At 33.6% G+C, this 22,757-nt stretch overlaps 1 protein-coding gene across 1 annotated transcript; it reads left to right on the forward strand.

Moving 5' to 3' along the window:
* Window positions 1–15,234: 15,234 nt before the first annotated feature.
* LOC131076179 (cyclin-U2-1-like) lies at window positions 15,235–16,288 on the forward strand. Its single transcript, XM_058013230.1, has 2 exons — window positions 15,235–15,563; window positions 16,021–16,288. The coding sequence occupies exons 1-2, from the start codon at window positions 15,235–15,237 to the stop codon at window positions 16,286–16,288; spliced, it is 597 nt and encodes a 198-aa protein (XP_057869213.1).
* The last annotated feature ends 6,469 nt before the right edge of the window (window positions 16,289–22,757 follow it).

Here is a 22,757-nt window from a genome sequence, read left to right on the forward strand (position 1 = left end):
CCATCACAAGATCAAAGGGGTCCTTCCACTTCCAAGCGAGGTACAGAAAAGTAAAAATTATTTGAAAAAGGATATATCCATAAGTTGTCAGATGAAGCCCCCAGTGGCATCTGCAGTACTCAGTTAAGAACCACAACCTACAAAACCACATGTTAGCTGTCCAAATGTATATCTCTATCTATTGATTTTCCCAAGAGTTCATCAACATAATCTTCCACAGTAACGTGCATGAGATAGTGAAAGATAGTAGTCATGGCTCTTTGATATGTAGTGCCTACATTTTTTAGCCCAAAGGGCATGACATTCCAGCAGAAAGTTCCCCAAGGACAAGTAAATGTTGTTTTGTGCTAATCCTCGAATGCGATTTTTATTTAATTAAAGCTAGAGAATCCATCCATGAAAGATAACATCGCATTCCTTATTGTGAGATCTACGATCAGGTCAATATTTGGCAATGGAAAATCATCCTTAGGACAAGCTTTGTTGATGTCTCTAAAATCTATGCATATTTTGATGCTATGATCTAGCTTGCTGACAAGCACTAAGTTGGAGATCCATTCAGGGTAATCAATTGGGTGTATGAATCCGACATCCAATAATTTTTCAAGCTCTACTTTGACTAATTTTGCCACTTGTGGATGCATCTTTCTTAATTTTTGTTTCATTGGTTTTTCTCTTGGTTTGACTATCAAATGATGCATTACTAAATCTGGATCCAGTCCAGGCATATCAGCATATGACCATGCAAAATTGACTTATCGCTCTATGAAGAAACTTATGAACTTTGGTCTTTTTGTCTCTGTCAGAGATTGAGCCAGGAATATGTTATGTGGAATTTCTTCTGTACCAATGTTTATTTTGATGGTCTCCTCTACCAACATAGATGATTTTTCTTCATATGATTTTGGGAGAATGTCGAACCTTCCATCCTCGGGTGCCTCAGAGAGGTTTTCACCCTCGGATACGTCCTTTCTTTTTACTTTTTTGGGGTCAAACAGTGCCACAATGTGGTTTTCACCATAAGACCCTTGATTTGTTTTTATTTTTATATATTTGCGACTGGAAGGCCCAACACCCTCACCAAAATATGCCACATTGTTGAGCTCTATAGTGTATCCTGCCTTATGGTCCCTAGGGGGAAGATCATCTCGTATGCCTAGATAGTCAATAAAGGCTTCATCATTTTGGAATGTGTCAAATTGTACAAGTCCTTCATGGTCGGAGTCAATAAGTTGGTGATGAACAAGGGGAAGGCCTTTGATGTTTTCAAAGTTAGCGGGACTAAGGGTGAAAATGCAATTATATCTAGGTATGTCTAGGTAGTTGTCGAGGTCATCATTGGCACTCTCCTCATCTATCTCGATTGTGAATGAATCCAAATTGTCATCACTAGTAGCGCATTATGTGACGGGTGTCCTCATTCTTTTTTATTTCGACCTAGAACCTAGAGGCAAGGACTGTGTGGGATCCTCAGGGGTTGTTTCTTGACCAATTTTAAATTTTCTATAAAATTCCTCTTCTTCTGTGGGTTCACTTGGTTCTCTGAATGTCTCGATTAGTTCATAGTCACTGGAGGATTTGTCTGAACCCCATTCCCATTCATTGGAGTCTATGGAATAGTGGTTCTCTTGTTGATTTTTGGCAGCTTTGATTTGTAATGCTTCTTCTATCTTTTGAGTATTTACCTTGGAAGACATGAAATGAAGTCCTTTTGAGCATTCCTTTTTGAATGTCAATTTTGGTTGCAAAGGTTGAATGATACCTTCCTTTCTTAAGCCAAGAGGACTTTTACCATCATACCAAAAATTTTGTAGGATCTTGAATCCTTTGCCATATTTTTCACATGGTATGCTGATCTGATCTTGTGTATCATTTTCAGGGTCTTTGTAAAATATTTTGTATAAGTCTTCTTCCATTTCACCCCATCTTTGGAAGATAGTAGGATCCTATTTGATTGTAATGATAGATACCCGTTTAGAAGGATGTGGTCATCCATATTCTTTTGGTGAGCTCATAACTTGTTGTAAGCACATGGTTTGATTCAAAGTGTATTCACCCATGCCCTTTTCCTGATATTTCCCTTTAAGTTCGCCTTGTTTTGATGTCAAAGGTTTTAATGATTTAGGATCAATGTATGCAGAAGAAGGGACAACTTCCCTATTACTTGGAATGATCATCTCAATTTTTGGTCTCAAGTTATTGTAGTATATAAATGGATTAGGATCACCATTAACTGTTATTTCAACTCCATTGTGAGGAAACTTAATGCATTGGTGGTATGTAGATGGGACTGCCCTCATCTCATGAATCAAAAGACATCCTAGCAATATATGGTATGTGAGATCCAGGTCTAGGACTTGACAAACCACATCCTTTGTAACTAGCCCAACTCTGAGAGGTAATGTGACTGTGCCTTTGGATGAACGCTCTTCATCATCATATGCCTTGATGGTAATTTTGTTTGTAGCATTCATGGCTTTATCAGAATATCCCAATTGTATTATTATGTTCAAAGTACAAATGTTTAGACCTGCTCCTCCATCTATCAGGACTCATTTTATTTGATGTTTGTGTAGGAAAGCTTCAATGTGTAAAGGTGCATTATGTGGTTGGCTCACAGAGGCATCATCAGCTTCTGTGAATGTAAGGGCGTGTGGAACAAAAAGGTATCCCACCATGGCTTGAAACTGTTCCACGTTCAGATCAGTAGGGATAGAAGTGTTTCTCAAGATTTTGTCAAGAATGGCTTTATGTGTGGAGGATATGCGTAAGAGCTCAAGGATTGAGATAAGCGCGGGTGTCTTCCCTAACTATTCTACAAGGTCATATTCAGGTTTGGTTGATGAGGAAGCGGTGGTTTTAGCTGGAGCACCTTGCAAAGTGAATTTACCTCGACGAGTTGTAACATTACATTCAGAGGTAGGTTCGGAAGAAGATCCAATTCCTTTTAGGATAATTTTGGGTCTTTGGGTAGAATTCTCAGGCGTTTTGTCCTTGATGATAATGGTAGAGACATAATTGTCCATCGAAATGTGATTGATAGTTGAATCATAGTTATAAGATGCTCTAGTATAGTTGGTTCGGTCATCTGTGGCTTTATCTTTTCCCTTGTCATGTTTTCGAAATGGTTCTTTAAACATTTCATGTTCTTGATTGGATGAGTGTCCTTCAATCTCAATGTCACCTCTATCAATAAGATATTGTATGATGCTCTTCAGTCGATGACAATTTCTTGTTTTATGACCTTTTCTCTTATGAAATTCACAATACTCATCATCATTCCACCAATTTGGTTTAACCTTTGGCTCATATGGAGGCAAATCTAGAATTGTTATTATTTTGTTTGCCACTAGCTTCTTGAAAACTGATTCTAGTGGTTCTCCCAAAGGGGTGTACTTCCTTCGTGACTTTGAAGTTGTTTGAGTATTCACCTGATTGTTTGTAGAGATTGATCCAGAAAAAATGATTTTGGGTCATACTGTATTGGCATCAACAACACCATCATTGACTGTGTTCTTGTTTTTATTTCAAAATCTTGGCTTGTCTTTTCCTTTAAAGTCCTCTTTGTTTTCTTTGAATATCTTAATGACTCCTTGTTCAATTAGGACCTTCTCTGTTGCTAAGCCTTTTTCAATGATGTCCTTGAAGGTGGACAAACAAGCTTTTCTTAGGTCATAACCAATTTCTTTGTTAACATTTTGGGTGAACATCTCTACCATTTGTTTTTGTGGAATTTCACAAGAGCATCTGCTGGCTAGATTTCTCCATCTTTGTAAAAATGATGAAAAAAATTCTCCATCCTTTTGTTTGGTGTTGCACAAAGTAGTGACTGATATGTCTATCTCTATGTTGTATGAGAAATGTTGGATAAATTCCTTTGCTAGATCACCCCAAGACTTAATTCCAGGTGGGAGTTGGGAGAACCATTCCGTAGCTTGATCACCTAAGCTCTGTGGGAATAATCTCATCAAATATACCTCAATGCAAGCTATGAAAAACTATCTTATATGTGCCTTAGGATCTCCTTTGCTTCTATACTTATCAAACTTAGGTGTCACAAAGTGTGTAGGAAATGGAGGCATTGGAATGCTTTTGTCAAATGGATAGGGACATATGTCTCTCATTGTGTATGTTGGCCTCAGTGCATTTATATCCTCCATTTTCTTTTGTAAGTCCTTGATTTGTTGTTCCAAATCATTCTTAGGCGGAGACCGACTTCTTGGACGATACCCCATGCTTGAGGCGTCGGGTGGAGGAGGAGCATGTTGCATATATGGATGATATTGATCATACACATGTTCATATGGAGGAGGTCTATAATGATGTTGCATATATGGACCACTTGGTATAGAGTCATGGTGAGGAATGGAATATATGCTTTGTCTATGTATACCATACTCTATAGGCATGTCATGAGTTTGTTCTAATGTGTTGCCCCCAAATTTGATGCAGGGTTTCCTTGTGTCCAAATTTTGATCATGTCTTTAGATATCCAATTGCTTTGGTGGTTGGTCCTTAGCATTGGTATGTGATTGAGTATATTTTTATGCATAAGACTTCCATAATGGTCTGTGAAGGTGAGTATCATATGCTTGACCATGTGTGTATGGGAGCTCTAGTTTTTGAAACAAAGATGATGGTGATTCAGGCACAAAATGTGGTCCTCTATTGCCTCCACTATTAGGCCTCCTTTGATCCACGTTGAGGTGAGGTTGTTGCAAAGGTCAATTTTCCATTATTTGAGACATGTCAAAATCATGAGGGATCTTGGCTCCACTTTGTGCCATCACTTGTAAGAAGTATTGTCTATCTCTCATTATTTCCTCAACCAATCGATTGAAATGGGGATCCATAATGGAGTCTTCAACTTCTACTGAATGTACTGAAATGTTGTCCATATTGTCATTGTGTGTATCATTGTTGTTTGTAGTGTCCATGTTCTCAACATTTTGAATGTTTCTATAGGCATCCATGTCAGGTAATGAGGTATGATCAGAATTGAAAAAGACATCATTATCATACTCATAGGAACTCATGTTTGCGGACTCTTGAGCCTCTTTAGCTTCTCTCCTAGATTTTTGGGAACGGGTTTCAACCATGAACTAGGTCTTGACCAAGATGTGAGAGACTAGATGAAAATGGAAAGAGTATGGAAGACCAAGAGTTAGATGGAATGTAAATGAATCTGAGGTGTACTTGCAATGTCCAAAGTGTAAGACCAAGTATGTATGTAGTAGAGTAGGTGTGACTTCCAAGAGATGATAGTTTCTCTTGATGAGGTAAGTTGAGCTTGAATCTAAGACCAAATGAGACCCAAAGGTGATAGACCTTGATGAGGGGCCACTTAGCAAAATGTTGTTGTATGTAATGTGTTGACAAAGTATGATGAGGACAAGCAAGTGACCTTTTGACTCAAGTTTAGACAAATGTGAATGTAATGTAAGGTGTAAAGCAATGATGGACTCTGTGAGACCCAAAGACGGGTTGAATTCTAGATGAAAACCTGAAGAGATAGCTTAGGAAGCTCAAGAATTCTAAAATTGATTGCTCTTGTTTGTTGGACTATCAATTTTTTTAATTTGTGAAGTTGTTTGTTGTGACCAAATCTGATTTTTGGACTATTTTTCATGACAAGAGGACACAATGTTAATGAGGACTCAATGTTTGCAAGTGTTTAGACTTAAAATGAATCAAAGAAAAGTGTGTTGTTTGATGTAAAAATGTTTTGCATACACTTGAAGACACAAAAGACACAATGTTTTGATGTTTGATCTTGAATGTTTGATTGTTCAAAATAAGACAAGCACAATTCTTATGGTTGGCCAGAACAATAGTTGTTGATCCCACATGGGGTTTCCCCCGAGGCCACGCTATTCAGAGCGGATACTTAGATGCTTGACCCCACTAGCTTCACCCTCGGCACTCACTTCTTTGGGGCAGCCAAGCATCAGTCCCCACGAAAACTCCCTATGATGAACTTTGTATCTCTACTAAGAATCGTATGTGTGTGGGCCGCTCCAGAGGTCCGACCTCCTGCCTCAGCAACTAAAAGGATTTTTGTTTTCTAAAACAAAAAAGTGCTAGTAAGGGCATCCGCTCGTGTGGCCATACATGCAGCACTTTTAGCTCTGTAAATACAAAAGGCTTCCAGATGATAGGGGTTATGCCCTACAACTGATCAAATAAATTTGATCAAACGGGTTTATGGGGAGACAAAGTGTCGGTATGAACTAATCAGCACACGTTATCCATGGTTTTCACCATGAATATAGTTGTTTATATTGGTTCGAAAGAGGATGGCTTTTCCTCGCTACCACTTGGGTTGTTCTCTCCTCACTAGTAGTCCTAATGACCACACGGGGAGACAAGCCCTCTAAAGATGAAACAAAAAGAGCCTATTGCTCAAGACACAAAAGACACTAGTTTAATTTTAGTGCACCAATTGAAGTGTTTGCTAGTCTATGAAAATAAGGCACACAATAAAGATCAAAAACCCTTGCCAAAATTCAGCAACAAAGATTTGTTAGTAGTTTTGCAATAATACCCCGCCTGCAAGCACACAAGTTAGGTAAATTTTAGATCCAAAAGACTTTGTGAAATAGGGGCCTTCAACAATGTAGTTTTTTTGACCAATTCAAAGATTTGATTCATCATTAAAAAAAAACACCACCTATAAAATTTCAAGAAATTTCTAGAAATGTAAGAAAATCCAAAACATTTGCTAATTTGCTCCAAAAATTAATTTTTTATGGAAAATCATAAAAAAATTCATATAAAATGTAAAATTGATCCCCAAAATCTGAAATTTTTACTGGGCAGCCTTGATGGTCTTCCAAACCTGCATAAAAACATTCCTGCAAAAAATCTAAGCAGTTTGTGAGATATGAGCAAAATAATGCAAAAACCTAATTTTCAAAGATCCGATTTTTGAGGAATGATTTTGCATAAAATTTAAAATAACAAAGAACAGAGTCTATGTATAAATCAAAGAGCTTTCCAAAAATATAAGAAAATCCAAAAAATTCGATTATTTGCTCTCAAAATTAATTTTTCATGAAAATACATATAAAATTCATAGAAATTTCAAATATGCTCCAAAAAACTTGATTTTATTACTGTGAATCTTTGATAATGTTCTTGACTTGCAAAACAAAATTGATGGCAAAATGCAAAGCCATTTTTGAGATCTGATCAAAATAATGAAAAACCCTAATTTTTAAAGATCTAATTTTTGAGGAAATATTTTGCATCAAAATTAAAATCACAAAGAAGATAGCCTGTGTATAAATCAGAGAGCTTTCCAAAAATATAAGAAAATTTGACACATTTGCTAATTTTCTCTCAAAATTAATTTTTTATGAAAAATCATAAAAAGTTCACGGAAAATGCAAATGTGCTCCAAAAATTCTGAATTTTGGATTGAGATCTCTTAATATTGTCTTCAACCTGCAAAACAAATTTGGTGCAAAAAGTGTTAGCAGTTTGTGAGATCAGATCAAATCTCTCCAAGATCTTGATTTTGTGTCCAAAACCCTAGCTACACAAGGTTATTCTCCAAATTGTTTTACAAAACAGCAATATATGGTTAAGAAAACCTACAAAAAAAAAACAGATCTAACAAAAATCCATGTCCCACGGGGCATGCCAAAATGTTTATGGTGAAAATCGATAATAACAATATTGAAAGGCTAAATGAATTCAACCACAAAGCCTTAGCCTAACAACAACAAAGATCCACCATAACATATGAAGATTACCTAAGACAATGCAAATCAAATGAAATCACAAAGATTATACCATCACATGTCCAATAGGGTTTGGATGTCCATTCATCCTATCTCCATTAATCTTGCTTGATATATTTGCTCTCAGATTTTATGTGTGCACAAGAGCTCAATAAAGAACGGAAATGTGGTTGCAAGTAGGCTTGATCGCATATGAAAGTTCGAAAGCGTAGAGTAGTCGGGTAGGGTTTGATAATGAAGGAAGCATCTCCTTAAATAGAAGACACTATAAGAAATGAAGGGATAAGATTGATAGATGTAAAAGATAAATGGTCGGCTATGATTAGAGGGTAGGTAAAAGAAATAATAAAATAATGAAAGGGTAGGTAGTGTAGGAATTAAGAGATGAATGACATGTGTCATATGTAGAAAAGGTTAATGAATTAATTAAATAAATAAAGATTTATTTAATTAATAGAAGAAGTGGGATAATTAAATAAATAAGATATTTATTTAATTTAGGAAAAAGATTATTTAAATAAATAAATGTATTTATTTAAATGAGAAATAAGGCTAGAAGAGGATAAATGAATTAATTAAATAAATAAAGATTTATTGAATTAATAGAAGAATTAGGCTAAAATAATTAAATAAATAAAGATATTTATTTAATTAGAGAGGACAATTTTAGGTGTCTACAAGAACCACTCCGGTAATGAAGGAAAGTTAACTGGTAAGCACAAGAACTATCCCAAAACCCAGAAACAGTCAACCGAGAGTGATAACTAGCCGAAAAAGAATCCAAATGGACTTAAAATCTAGAATTAAGCACATGAACTAGCCTGGAAACCGAAAATAGGATATGCAATGAAAAGAAAGCAATTACCGATACCTATCGGTAAGAACACACAAAACTGCACACTGAACTAAACAAGAACTAAACTGAAAGGAAATATTTTTGGCTGATGCAAGATTGCTCATAGACTGGGGATGTTTCTGCATCAATAACCATGAAAGATTGTTCTACATGAGATTCCCTTTCATCATTCTTAAAATCTCTCTTAGCTTCAACCTCTATGACTAGGGAGTTTCTTCTACAAACAAAAAATAGGTCTTGAGCCATCATGAACTTCTATTTGTAATGCAAAAAAGATCACTCACACCCAGGGTTACTTTAGTCGCCTAACATATAGACTCATGTCCAACTTCCTATCATCTTTTAGAAATTGACCCGTCTTTATGTAGTTCTCATGCCTTGACAAATTCTTCCTCAATAGTAATCTTGATGGTTCCACTTGATATAGTTCAAACATCATATTCATATCTTAGATAGGTGGTACCGTAATACTTTTGGATGGCTTATATCCATTTGGTAAACACCAAGTTTTACAACAGTCTCTGTTGTTATAGGCTCCCGTCAATGCTAACTATAAAATAAATAATATAAAAGACTTTCTCTACCTAATATTCCCATCTGCCATCTTGGTCTTTCATGACCAATTTACTAGGTCAACCATGGAACTAGGTGATAACAAGATAACATCTCTCATTGCAAGCCTAGAATCACATTACATGGAGGAGCTAGAAAGTCATATTTGCTAGAGATAGGTGGCATTCCTTGCTAAAACCCCAGTGGTGCCAAAATAGAGGACATCGTACTTGATGCTTGACTAGAGACGGATCCCTAATTTGTTGTTGTCTATCGACACAACGAGCAAGTCATATTTGAAGTTGGTAGCATCCCCCCATCTGCAAAGTAGTTGTCCTAATTTAGATGAATGATCCCTGTCAAGGCTTCCTCAAATGCAATCAGAATGATTGATTAAGTTCACAACCAGAGGTAATTGCAAAATATTATGTGAAGAAAATATTTATCCCCAGAAATCCTTGAACATTAATATATTTCCTTCCTTTGACCTTGTAGTCACTTCCAGTTCACTTGATGTCTTCCCTTTTCTTGTCTTGAGTAGTCACTAAAGCACTGTGATCAACTAGCAGTCTGCATATATGTGTAGGTCCTTTTGCGAAGAGCAGTTCTCCCTCTCTTATCACATTGACAAAATCACGTATAGTTTTCTCACCACACTCAGCAAAGCTTCTACAATCTCTGACCCCACATATCTATCAATCCCTCCTTTGATTTTTCTTTTAAATCTTATCAGATTTGATGAACCCGCTCTGATACCATGTTGAATGCACCCAAGTATCGATCGATCTTCTTTTAGATGTCTATAGTTTTCTATGGAATGAACGTAGACTTTGTAATGTTGATCTGCTTGTCTATGATCTGATGTAATAATCATCAATCCAAGGAGAGATGGGATGGAGTTTTATTTATATCAGCTAATGAGATATACTCCAAGGGTCGGCTACCTTCATAGAGCAATGCATCCTTTCAAAGGCTAATGGACTTTAGGCAAGAGTCAGCTCCTTTAGAAGTATTATATTAATAACTTTCATATCAGTCAAAACACAAACCGATTCAATAATGAATTGCTAAGTTAATATAAGTTAATTAAATCACACAAGACAAGTCAACATATGATTATTTTGCTGATAAGTGATGACTCATGTAATTGTCTAAGGTTGAAGGCCACTTAGACAATTAGGTTAACTTTGTTGACCCAGAAGGAGTTCGACCAAAGCTACTATATCATCAACATATATTTATTACTATTAAAGGAGTCTATAAAATCAATATATTGCATCTTCATTACCAGTAAATGACTCTATCTTCAATATTTTAAAATGATGTGTATGATAAATCAAATAATCATGAAATAAATATTTGACAACCACATCATGGGAAGGCAAATAACCATCACCAAGTTTGTCACTAAACATATCTTTCATAGAACATGAGTGAAAGGATATAGATAAATGACTATCATGAGCTACATGGGAGAAACAACCTAATGTGAAAGTGAACATAAACAAATTGTATCACATAGAGGTACCTGGGAAAAAGAACAAATTTGTGTCACACTTGGGGCTAATTGAGCGTAGTCCAACTGAACTTAGTTCGGCTGAACTAAGTTCGACCGGACTATTTCCTTGCCACGTGGCGTGAAGGTGGCGCCTAAATGGTACCAATAGTTCGCTAGAACTATTGGTGCCATAATCTGAGTTTTTTGTGAGCACTCAAATGCAGAAGAGTTAAAATAATTCAAAATAGTTCAGTCGAACTCAATTCAACCGGACTGAGTTCGGCCGAACTCAATTCAACCGGACTGAGTTCGGCCAAACTCAATTCAACCGGATTGAGTTCAACAGAACTCAATTCAGTCGGACTGAGTTCGGCCGAACTGACCTATGTGCCAAGTGATGTGGCAGCCAAATCACCTATTTTGTCTGCATTTCTGAAACTTTTCACTTATGCTCAATTTTTCTTCAAATAGAATATTGTTTACAAAAATCAAAAAATACCCTTTTGTAGAGCTTGAAGTCACAAATGTGGACATATATTTTTTTTAAATATTTTGATTAATTTTAGTATTTTTTTTTAAGACATTGCGAGTAGGTTTTTAAAGTTCAAAAAGTGGTTGATTTGAAATTTTAAAAAAAATATTAATGATATTAAAAATATATATTTTTCACTAAATAAGAGAATCTTCTCCAAAAGGATATATATTTTTTTTGATAATGATAAATTTAGTAGACAAAAGGTGACGTCGAATGAAAACTACCAAATTCAGCTATGTTGGACTTTAAAAATTATTACGAGAAAAATATACATCAAAAAAAAATATATTATTTTTAACACTACATATATGTGTCCTCTATTTGGAAAATTAAAATCAGAAAAAAAATAGGTTTATTTTTCATTTTTTTTGGTGATACTGACTAGAACCCCTAATTTTTAGCATTTTTCAGTAATAAAAAATTTGTCTTTGAATATATAAAAAAATGTCAAATTTTTTTTAATTTTTTTTTTTAAATAACACATAAATTTCATTAATATTTCTATATTTGATTAGTTTACATCATTTTGAAATTTAATTTAGAAATATCACTTTTATGCAGTCGAAGTTAAATAGTTTTAGTTGTGTTGGCCACTTCCTTTATAAAAGTGTGACACAACATTGTACTTTTACCCACCTCACTAGTGCTAAGAGAATTATGAGCATAATAAATCTTGTCACTAGATAAGTAATTTCCCAACTCAACAATTTCATCGATAAGCAAGGTAAAAGGTGCAACATCGTCATATATAAACGAATGTTAAATATGTACACTATTAGGCTTCTCAAGGAATGATGAATCAAGAGAGGCATATGTAGAGGAGAGCTATATGAGATCTAATAAGAATATGCTTGCTAGGTCTAACAACCTTACATGAATCAATATCCTTGGATATTTATCAAAAGAATATAAGGAAATATCATAAAACATAGGAATATGGGAACCAAATTTAGCTACAGGGATATAAGATAGCACCCATAATAAAAATAAAAATAAAAACTCTAACGTTGAGGCACAATATAGAGTGGGTGGTTATGGATCATAGAAACAGCAAGAAATGAAAGCCCAAAATCTAGTAAAAATAAATTAATGAACTATGAGCTAAATGGACCTTAATCAAATTTTATATCATAAATACAATCAATTACACACATCTAATCCAAAAAGTAGAGATATAATGGAGTTCAAAAGACTAGGTATTCAAAATACTATTAGGGTACATATATTAGGTTTACCATTTTATCTTATAAAAATAAATTATTCCCTAAAGATAACAATTTAGGATAAAAAATTAAATAATAACATTTAATAAGTAAATAAGACTAGAATAACGAGATAAGATTAAAATATTATACACACATATTCATTAATAAGCAATAAAATTACTAAAGAAATTAAATGTATATAGTTCTAGGATTTGATACATGCTGGAATATATTCTAGGATTTCATACATATTAGAATATTTTGTGATAATGGTGCTCAATGATTTATAATTTTCTTGTGGTCAAATTTATGTCATATGTCTAATAAGGGACAAATGGTGTTTTGTGATATGTAATTATCTTGCATTTAAACTTATGTTATACTATTCATAAAATACTAATAAATTGATTATGTACTATATTAGCTCAAAATTGCACTGTAGAACTGATCTATGCACTACAAATTCGATCTAACATTTATGAATTCAATCTTTTTTAATGGATTTTACCCCTACACTACAAATCTTTGATAAACTTTTCACCTACAATTAGAAATTTGTTGGTATCTAACTATACCATTGAAATTTGTTGTACAACTAATTTCTCTTAGTTGAACTTGTTGAATTAAATCAATGGTGTGTACAACTGAGAAACACACACCATACAATCATGCAAAATGCATAGTATATGTAGATGTAAATGTCATGTAGATACAATGTTAGATAATGTTATCATATGATGTTTCTTTTATTTAATGTAATCTTGTATGATGCTAGATGATGCCTTTTAATTTTTGGATATTTAAAACAAATTAAGTTTTGTTATTTTGTATGGTGGAGGAGATAGTTATCACTTCATTCAATGAGTCCCAACTTTTCAATCCAAAAGCACTAGTCATTTATCTATCTCTTTAGCCAGTGTCATACAAATGACACAAGAGTGACTTGGTGTTCAACTTCAATCGTGTTCCCATGGTGTTTTAATCAATTATAATTGGGCTCAATACTCTACCATCTAGACTAAATGTTTTGGCACTCAAATCAATAAGTAACAACTATTAAGTAATTAAATGTTTTGACACTAAAATCAATAAGCAACAACCTTAGTAAGAAGAAGAAGTTTCTTTTATGTTATGTAATATGCTATGATGGTAGATGATGTGTTTTAGTTCTTAGATCCTTAAAATGAATTAGAGTTTTGTTCTTTTGTATAGAAATTATTTGTAGAGTTGTGGCGTCATTTATATTTAAATAGGCATCTTAAATATATATTAATAGTATTAATAATAACTTGTGCAATTCAAATTTGGGATTAAAGAAAATTAGAAGGTCAAAAAAGGGGGAAAAAATTGTGGAGCCTCTCAGCCTCTCCTTTTTTCTACAGCGTATTTCCAATTCCTAAATAGTAGCCGCTTCATTAAAGTAGAAAAGATTCCAATTTATCTTTTTCTCATAATTAAAAATTTGCATAGAAACACTGCAACTACCTAGCTATAAGCAATAAAGATACATTAAGTTATACAATTATAACTAATAAAGACTACTTATTATACGATTATAGAAGAACATAAGAATGTACAAGATATGAAGTTCTGAACAGTGATAACTTTAAGAAACCCCCCCTCAAAAAAAGATATAAAATCTTGGCGAATTTTATTTATTTTGGATAAAAATAATAATTTTTATTGGCGAATCTTTCCTTTTTTCAAAAGAAAAATATTAATTTTATTGGCGAATTTTTTACATCAAAATTCTTTGGTAGAAAATCTTGGCGAATTTTAGAAAATAATATGAGTATGCATAAATTACTATTGCAAATAATTTTATTTAAAACAATAAATTCTTATAAAAAAGTAGAGGCCTAAGGTGGAAATCATTAATGAGTTTAAAGGGTAGACACTACTTTAGTTAGTTACTGCCATTAAGTTAAATTGATCTAACAGTCCTCTTTCTATTTTGTTAGATAAAATGTACTTAAAATTTGTAATACTCATGGCCCAAAATTGTTTTTATACCATTGGTTCCCATTGAGGTCAACTATTGAAAAGCAACTTAACCCCCATGTGCATTACAACTTGTAGGTACAATTTACCTCATGAAATGCAATGATGGTCATTAGATTATATTTTGAATCAATGGTGGAAACTAAAGATTGCTGATAAAATCTTAAAGTAACTAATAATCATGATGTATTATTGGTGAATTAATTTAAATTAGTACAATAAAATATAATTTTTTGGCGAATTTGATCCAATCATGTATGGAATATTTTGGCGAATCTTTGAGTTCAAAAAATTAATAAAATAAATTCTTGGTGATTTGAGTATGACTAAATTAAAATTTTGTAAAAATCTGGCGATTTACTTCACCTAAAAACTTGAACTATTAGCCAAATTTTGATTTCGAAATTTTAAAAAATAGCCAATTGACGAATATTAGCCACTGAAAAAATCACTGCTTCTGAACCCACAATGAAGCAAAGTAAAAAAAATTGAGGAATGCAGGTGCCAGGGACCACTACGTAAGGTCTATTTCCCAAGCATAATGCCATTTTACAGTTTCGATCTTCACCGCTGTCTGTCATAATGATGAAATTTATTAGAGTAATACGTTACTATCAGCCAGACGTGGAGTCTGAGAGCAAAGGACTAAGCTTAGTTTCTCTTCTCCGCGATACGTTACGTCTGCCAGCCATTTAGTTCCTGAATTTTCAGAAAAAAAAGGACGGCATTTTCCTTTCTCTTCTCCTCTTTTATGTTCCGCTCTTAAATCTACCATTGCGTAAGCCTCTAAAATTCACATACTTTACTAACTTTCCCAAGGCAAGCACATCATCATACAAAGGATGGATTCAAATCCCTGGATGTTATCAGTAGTAGCTTCCTTACTCCAAAGACTTGTGGCTAGGAATGAGAGGCTTCTTTCTTCAGGGAAAAAGCTTTCAAAACAGAATTTGTGTGTTTTCTCTGCAACTCAAGTTCCTGCCATGAGCATAGCAAAATACTTGGAGAGAATCTTCAAGTATGCTCGTTGCAGTCCCTCAGTTTTTGTTGTGGCATATATTTATATCGATCGCCTGCTTCTCAATAATCCCAACTTTCTCCTAACATCTCTCAACGTTCACAGGCTTCTCATTACCAGTGTCATGGTCGCTGTCAAATTTCTTGATGATTTGTGAGTTAAATTAATGTTTCTAAATTTGATTGTGTTATTTTTTACTTCAACATTTCGAATCTTTCTCTGTCAAATTTGTTGATGATTTGTAAATTAAATTAATATTTCTGAATTTGATTATGTGTTATTTTTTACTTCAACATTTAGAATATTTCTCTGTGATCTATTATCAGGTTGAATGAGTACGATGGAATCAATCTTTGATATAAATTTATTTTATTTATTTTACTTTCTAACTCTTTCAGTAAATTGCATGTGTTTTGTTTACCAACATTTTTTATTGCACTCAGTAACCCATCATAAAAATAAGAAAAACGCAACCGAAGACATCGATTAAAAAATGCATCCAATTTTTTTAGAAACATACTCGCAAATACAAAATGAAGTGTAAAAAATTTATGCCAACTATATGAAAATCTTGCTGAGTAATGTATAAAATGGTGTGTTGTGGAGGCAGGCATTACAACAACGGCTATTTTGCAAAAGTGGGAGGCTTAACACTCGTGGAAATTAACACCCTGGAAGTAGAGTTTCTGTTCATGCTGCGGTTCAGATTGCAGGTGACAGGAAGCGTGTTTGAAAGTTATTGTTTATATTTTCAGAGAGAGGTGGAAATGGGCAGAGATATTGAGATAGAGAAAAGTCTTCTTTTCCTCTTGGAAAAAGAATCAGACCAATCATGCAGACAAGATCAGAGCAATAGACAGAGATTGGGTATCAGCTAGACCTCTGCGGAATGTTAACTTATTAGTCTTATTACTTTTAAATTCGAATTAGTTTTTCTTTTTCTAATCACAACTTGATTTAATATTTTCTGTGCATGGAAATGTTGTATCAGACTGGCAATTAAATGTTCTCTGTGCATCGAACTGTATCACATACGGAAATGTTGCATTCTTATCACGGCCGACACATTCTAAATTTGGACAAAATTACAAGTTTCTGCATAGTTAAGCCTTTAAAAGCCCTCTGCCATTTACTTTTTGTTTTCGGGGTAAGAGTTTAAAAACAGAAAAAAAAATGACAAATATACGTAAAATTTTGGTTTGTTTATACGCAGGTTAGTTGCAGAAGTAGATGCTCTTTAAAAGTGAGTTCATGGGTGTTGAATCTCGCCATGAATATTTGAACAGCCGGAACCATGATAAAGTTTCGTTTTAGTTTTTCTTTCTTCTTTCTTTTTTCAATTTAATTGTAAAAAGGGTTTTTCTATTCATGAGTTTGGGGGTCAAATGGGTAAATTACTCTTTCTTTGCTCCATGCAAGAGTATGGGTAGTTAGAGAGGTAATATAGATCAAATTATGATTCCTATTTTTTATTAATAAGATATACATATGTATATGTATATATATGTAGATGTACACATGTATGTATATATGTGTCTATGTGTGTATATGTGCATATGTATATATGTTTAAATGTGTATATAAATGAATTTATGTGTGTACACACGTGTGTATATATGTACATATGTACACGTATACACACGTGTATGTGTATGTGTATGTGTATGTGTATGTGTATGGAGATCAAGTAATTAATTTTTTAGTAGACATTTTGAAGAATCTTGTTCAACAGACTAGAACTTATTCAACATAAAAGTATTGAAAAATAGGTTCAATAATGGAAAAGAAGAATAAAAATTAATAGCCAATTGCTTCACATAGATAATAAATCATAGAGATATCCCATACTGAATTAGAAAATTGTGTGTTTCATTAATATGTCAAATTTATTATATGTTACACTTTAAGACATGAAAAAAATTGTTTCTCAACACACGAACATGAAAAATGTTAGTATAGTTTGTCATAAAATTGTATCACCAATTTTTTTTTTTAAATTAACTACCACACAAAAAAGAAACAAGATATAATGAAAAGAAAAAATAAAGAAAAAGAGAGAAAATAACATGCATATTCATTTAATAATTGAATTTGAATAAAATAATATAATTTTATAATATAAACCAATATACTTCAAATTTTCATAGATATAGATTACAAAAATTTTGAACTTGAAATATCAAAAAAATATTATTCATTGCCTTGTAATAAATAAAGTAAACATTTCTTTTAAAAGTCTATATGTCAATATAAGTACCATTTTGATTCTATATAAAATGGAAAGATTAATAATTTAATAAAAAATCAAATAAAAATTAATATCGAAAATGGATATTATTATTACCTTGCCTTCAAGGGTGTATTGAATCATTCACATATAATGTGATTTGTGATGTCAAACTAAAAATATCAACATTTTTTAACTTATAATTACTATGGGTAAGTGCACCAATATGGTGTGCAAAAAGGGGTATAAGTGGACACATGTTTTCTAAAATCAGCTAACCCTAAACTTCAAGGAGCAATTTGAGACTCGTCCACTCAAAATATGAAGATACCCAAAGAACAAAGAATGTATTACTCTAAATCTAGTTTCCAAACTAGTAATTTTTTTCAAAATTGGATAAGATTAAGGGGGTCAAATCCTTTGCGCACAAAAAACAGTTCTTGAATTTTTGTAAAAAATGTAACATAGTGTCTAGCGTGTGCATCAAAAAAGTCATAGTTAGATTTAGTCTTTTGACAAATCCTTTGGTAGAAAGATAGTTAAGAATGGGCACTAGAAGTTGTGTATTTTTTCGTAATTTTTTGTTGAGTATTTTTTTTATGATATTTTGAAACGGGCACATCCTGAAAAATCAAGTACTTGTATTTAGAAAAAATTATATGGTTAGAAATCTTAGAAAACGTGTAAAATTATGGTGGTAATTTTACAAATACCTAGTAGATGAGGTGTAAACCTAATGACAAGGAAGTTGAGAAACCAATTTGATCAAACAAAACACATAAAAAAAGGAGGGAAATGGAGGGAAATCAAACTCCCAAGCCTCAGCCTTGTCATCCAAGGCTATTAACAAGCCTAAACGCGATCGGGTTTTTGAATATAAAAGCATGAATGATTTTTTTAAATATAAAAGCCTGATCGTGCTTTTTAGCTCTAAAAACCCGTGCAGGTTATGTTGACATATTAAAAACATACCAATATATAAACACATATGTGTATGTATATAATATGTATATAACATGTCTATGTGTATATGTATATAATATGTGTATGTATGAACATATATGTATGCAAAATACATGTATAGTTCTATATATATCATCTCTCTAAATCATGGTTTCCTAAAAGGTCATATGGTGTTCTAACATATGTGCATCTCCTTAGGACCCCATATGACCCCTAACAACACCATGTGACCCCTTAGGACACCTTATTACCCCTTAGGGCATCATATGAATCATTTTAACATCCTAGTACATAACATCACCCCTTAGGACACCACATGACCCCTTTTAACATTCTAGTACACGACATGACCCCTTAGGACCAAATGATGTCCTAATGGGTCATATGGTATCCTAAGGGGTCATATGGTTCTCTAACACATGTGTGGCCCCTTAGGATCCCATACGACCCCTAATGACACCATATGACTGTTGGGTACGGTTGTCGATGCACTAAAAGGTTGACCTATCAATGCTCGCTACAACCACCATTTACATAGAATCCACGAGAGGTGGTTAAGCCATGTCGCAAACCCACCACTTATGTTGCACAGAGACAAAGGGTGCACACCTTGTAATAATCCCCCCCTCAGTGCAAGCGAGGGGACCCAACTCTAATACCATTTGTTGGGTACGGTTATTGTTGCACCAAAAGGTCGACCTGTCAATACCTACTACAACCACCAGACACGTAGAATCCACAAGAGGTGGTTGAGCCATGTGGGGTAAAAGTACAAACCTATGTCCCACTTTTATAAAGGAAAAGGCTAACATACACTAAAACTATTCAACTTCAACGACACAAAAGTGGCATTTCTATTTCATATTTGAAGATGATGTAAATTGATGAAATGTGTAAAACTGGATGAAGTTTATGCCTATTACTTTTTTAAAAAAAATTGAACAAGAATTGATATGTTTTTTTAATTTTTAAAGTCCATTTTTTAATTGCTGAAAAATACTGCAAATCAGGGGTTTTACCTCCCACCAAAAAACTATATGTAAATAATCTTGTTTTTCTCTAATTTTGAAATATGTTTTAGATGACATGCATAGCCAATGCAAAAAAAAAATATATTTGTTTTCGATGTACATTTCACCGTTATAACAATTCAAAGTCGAACTTACCCGAAATCGATATATTTCGTCTCCCATCATATTTCCCCTATCAAATATATACCAATCCCAAAAAAAATTATATATTCTTGAAGAGGACTCTCTCCTCTAGTGCTATATATAATTTTTAAATTTTTCTCATATGATTTACTATTTTTTTTTGTTTTTTTCCGAATCAGTGTCTTCTCGAATGTCAATATACCTACTCACAGTATTTTGTAATTTTAATATACTAATTATAATTGAAATACTATAAAAATTATATGACAATATTCCTGACTCTGATCTCTACAAAAGGGTATTTTTAGTTTTCTCAAATTGTTTATTTTTTTCTAAGAAATTCATTGTAGAAGTTGAAAGTTCAAGAAAAGTGTATTTTTTGATGAGTAGGGAACCACTTGGCATGCCACATAGGAGGACTCAGCCGAGCCCCCAAAGGGGTGGGACGCCTCGCGAGCGGTCATGTGGGTGAGTGACCACTCACCTTAGCCTCATATTTATTTGAGGTCATTTTTTTTATTTTTTAAAATACAGAAAACAAAAAACAATATATTTTAATTGTTTTAAATCAAGTTTTATTGAAGTTGAAGGAGTACAAAAGTGATTTTTTTTCGAAGGAGGTGATTTTTTTTTTCTTAAAGGAGTATTGAAGTGATTTTTTTTCTTAAGGAGTATTGAAGCGATTTTAAGAGAGAAAATTTCAGTAATTTGTAATGGGGAGTAAAAGGAATAGAGCAAAAAATTATAATCGTATAAGGGATGACACAGTGAAAGGCCATACGAAACATAATCAAGAGAAACCTATTGATGTTGAAGAAGATCCTGTTGATGTTGAAGAAGATGCAACTCAAGTATGGGAAGAAATTGGTAGTAGTCAAGGGACAAATATTTCTTATGTCATTGATGTCAACACCAATGATGACTACGATTTCTAGTAAGAGGTGTTGGTATTTTGGTATGGTTTTGTCATTGATGTCAACACCTACTAAACACTTATCAACTCTGGCACTTTGGAGAATCAGCAACATTCACCGACAAGCAAGTGACTCATGCACAGTCACCAATATTTGGTACACCGGCATGATATAATGATCACCAGCACTTGGAATAATATGGAAAACACTTGGTAATGTCGAAGACATCATGTGGACACTTTGTCCTAGAGTTTTGTTTATTGGTATACTCATATTTGCATATTTGTTGTTACTGACAAATAGGTCCAGGGTTACACCAGCAGGTTTATCTTTTCTAGATCAGCATGGCATGCTATGGAGATGATTAATTATTATTGTAAATGCATTAAGCCGACATGTTGAATCGGTTATTGCATCGGATATTGTATTGTTTGTAAAATGTTTTTATTGTAATATCTTGTAGAGCTGACCTACTAAAATTGGTCCTAAGTTATGGTATAAATGTAAGATCTTATTTTTAAGATCAAGTGTGGAATGCGAAAAAGGATTGTGTAAAGGTATATGCGAGAATAAGCAGAGATATACATGCAGACATCATTTGAAGATTGAAGGAGGGTTTTTGTGAAGACAATCAGAACTACACCGGTACTAAATCCAACATACAAAGATGCTATTTTGTGCAGTACATTCTTATTGGATTTAACCATCCAACTGTAGTTAGTGTGACTCCCATTTTGTGATTGAGCAGTGAGCTCTAGGCACTTGGCCTTTCTACATGTGCAGACCCCATTTATGTACACTTACTATTTGCAATAGTATCATCTGATTGTGGGTAAGGTTTCCCACCGTGGTTTTCCCCCTTATAGGGTTTCCACATACAAATATTGGTGCTATGTGTTGTGGATAACTTTGTCTTTATGTTTCATGCACTAATCCTTACCGGTATAGCAATTAACTATTAAAACTGTCTACCGACATATTAAACTAGTTTACCGGTATTAAGCATTAAGTTGGTTAAGTTGTTTTTGGTTTGAATTTATTTGACAACTGATTCACCCCCCCTCTCTGTTGTCTCCAAAACCTAACAATTGGTATTAGAGCTTAGTCCTCTTTTGCATAAGTTTAACAGCTTGAGGAGATCCAATGTCTACTAACTATTTCAGGAAGGACAGTCCTAAACTTGATGGAACCAACTATGGCATATGGAAGATCAGAATGGAGACACATCTAAATTGAATTGGAAAGGACATCTGGTATGTTACAAAGAATGGTTATACTGTTGTTGTACAAGGTCAGCCCAGTCTAGCTAACTTGACTAAAGATGAGGAAAATGATTGCAAAGCAAGAGAAGCACTTTTAAGTGCATTATTAGATCAACAAATCATGGGACTATCAGATAGGTCTACTGCTAAAGCTATTTGGGATCATTTGGAAACACTGAATGAAGGAGATTCCACAGTCAAAATTGCAAAACTTGAAAGCTTCTAGGTCAGATATGAACATCTGAAAATGGAAGAAGATGAAAGGATTTCTGCTTTTATGCAAAGAGTAAATGAGATTTTTTTGGGTATTAAATGTTGTGGAGGAACCTTAAGTGAGGATGAAATTGTTTCAAAAGTTTTAAGAGGATTGCCATCGGCATATAAAATGAAATTCACTACTATAAATGAGTTAAGAATAATGCCTAATACATCAGTTACTAGGGATACATTGATTGGGAAACTTTTAGCTTTTGAAATTGAAGAATTTGGTCTTGTTGCTACTATAAAGATAGATTTGGCCTTTAAAGCATCAACATCATCTGCTCCATCATTTGATAAATCAGATTGGAAAGCCTTTTATTTAAGAGAACTTGAAGAAAACTGGAAAGAAAATGAAGAACTTGAAGAACTTGAAGCACTATTTGCAAAGAAAATGCCTAATAGTCAAGTTGGAAGTAAGTATGAAGGAAAAGCACCCTTTAAATGTTTTAACTGCAATAAGATTGGTCATATGGCTTCGAGATGCCCTGATAGACATAATAGACTAAGAGAAGAAGCTAGAAGAACATACAAGCCTAACCCTGAATATCAGAGATACAGATTTAAGA

The sequence above is a fragment of the Cryptomeria japonica genome, chromosome 3 (genome assembly GCF_030272615.1).
Source record: "Cryptomeria japonica chromosome 3, Sugi_1.0, whole genome shotgun sequence".
Lineage (NCBI taxonomy): Eukaryota > Viridiplantae > Streptophyta > Pinopsida > Cupressales > Cupressaceae > Cryptomeria > Cryptomeria japonica.

Excerpts from the sequence above, each read along its gene's own strand:
- LOC131076179 (XM_058013230.1), top strand. The coding sequence starts at position 15,235 with ATGGATTCAAATCCCTGGATGTTATCAGTAGTAGCTTCCTTACTCCAA. Across the intron at positions 15,564-16,020 it reads GTCAAATTTCTTGATGATTT|GCATTACAACAACGGCTATT; the intron begins GTGAGTTAAATT and ends TTGTGGAGGCAG.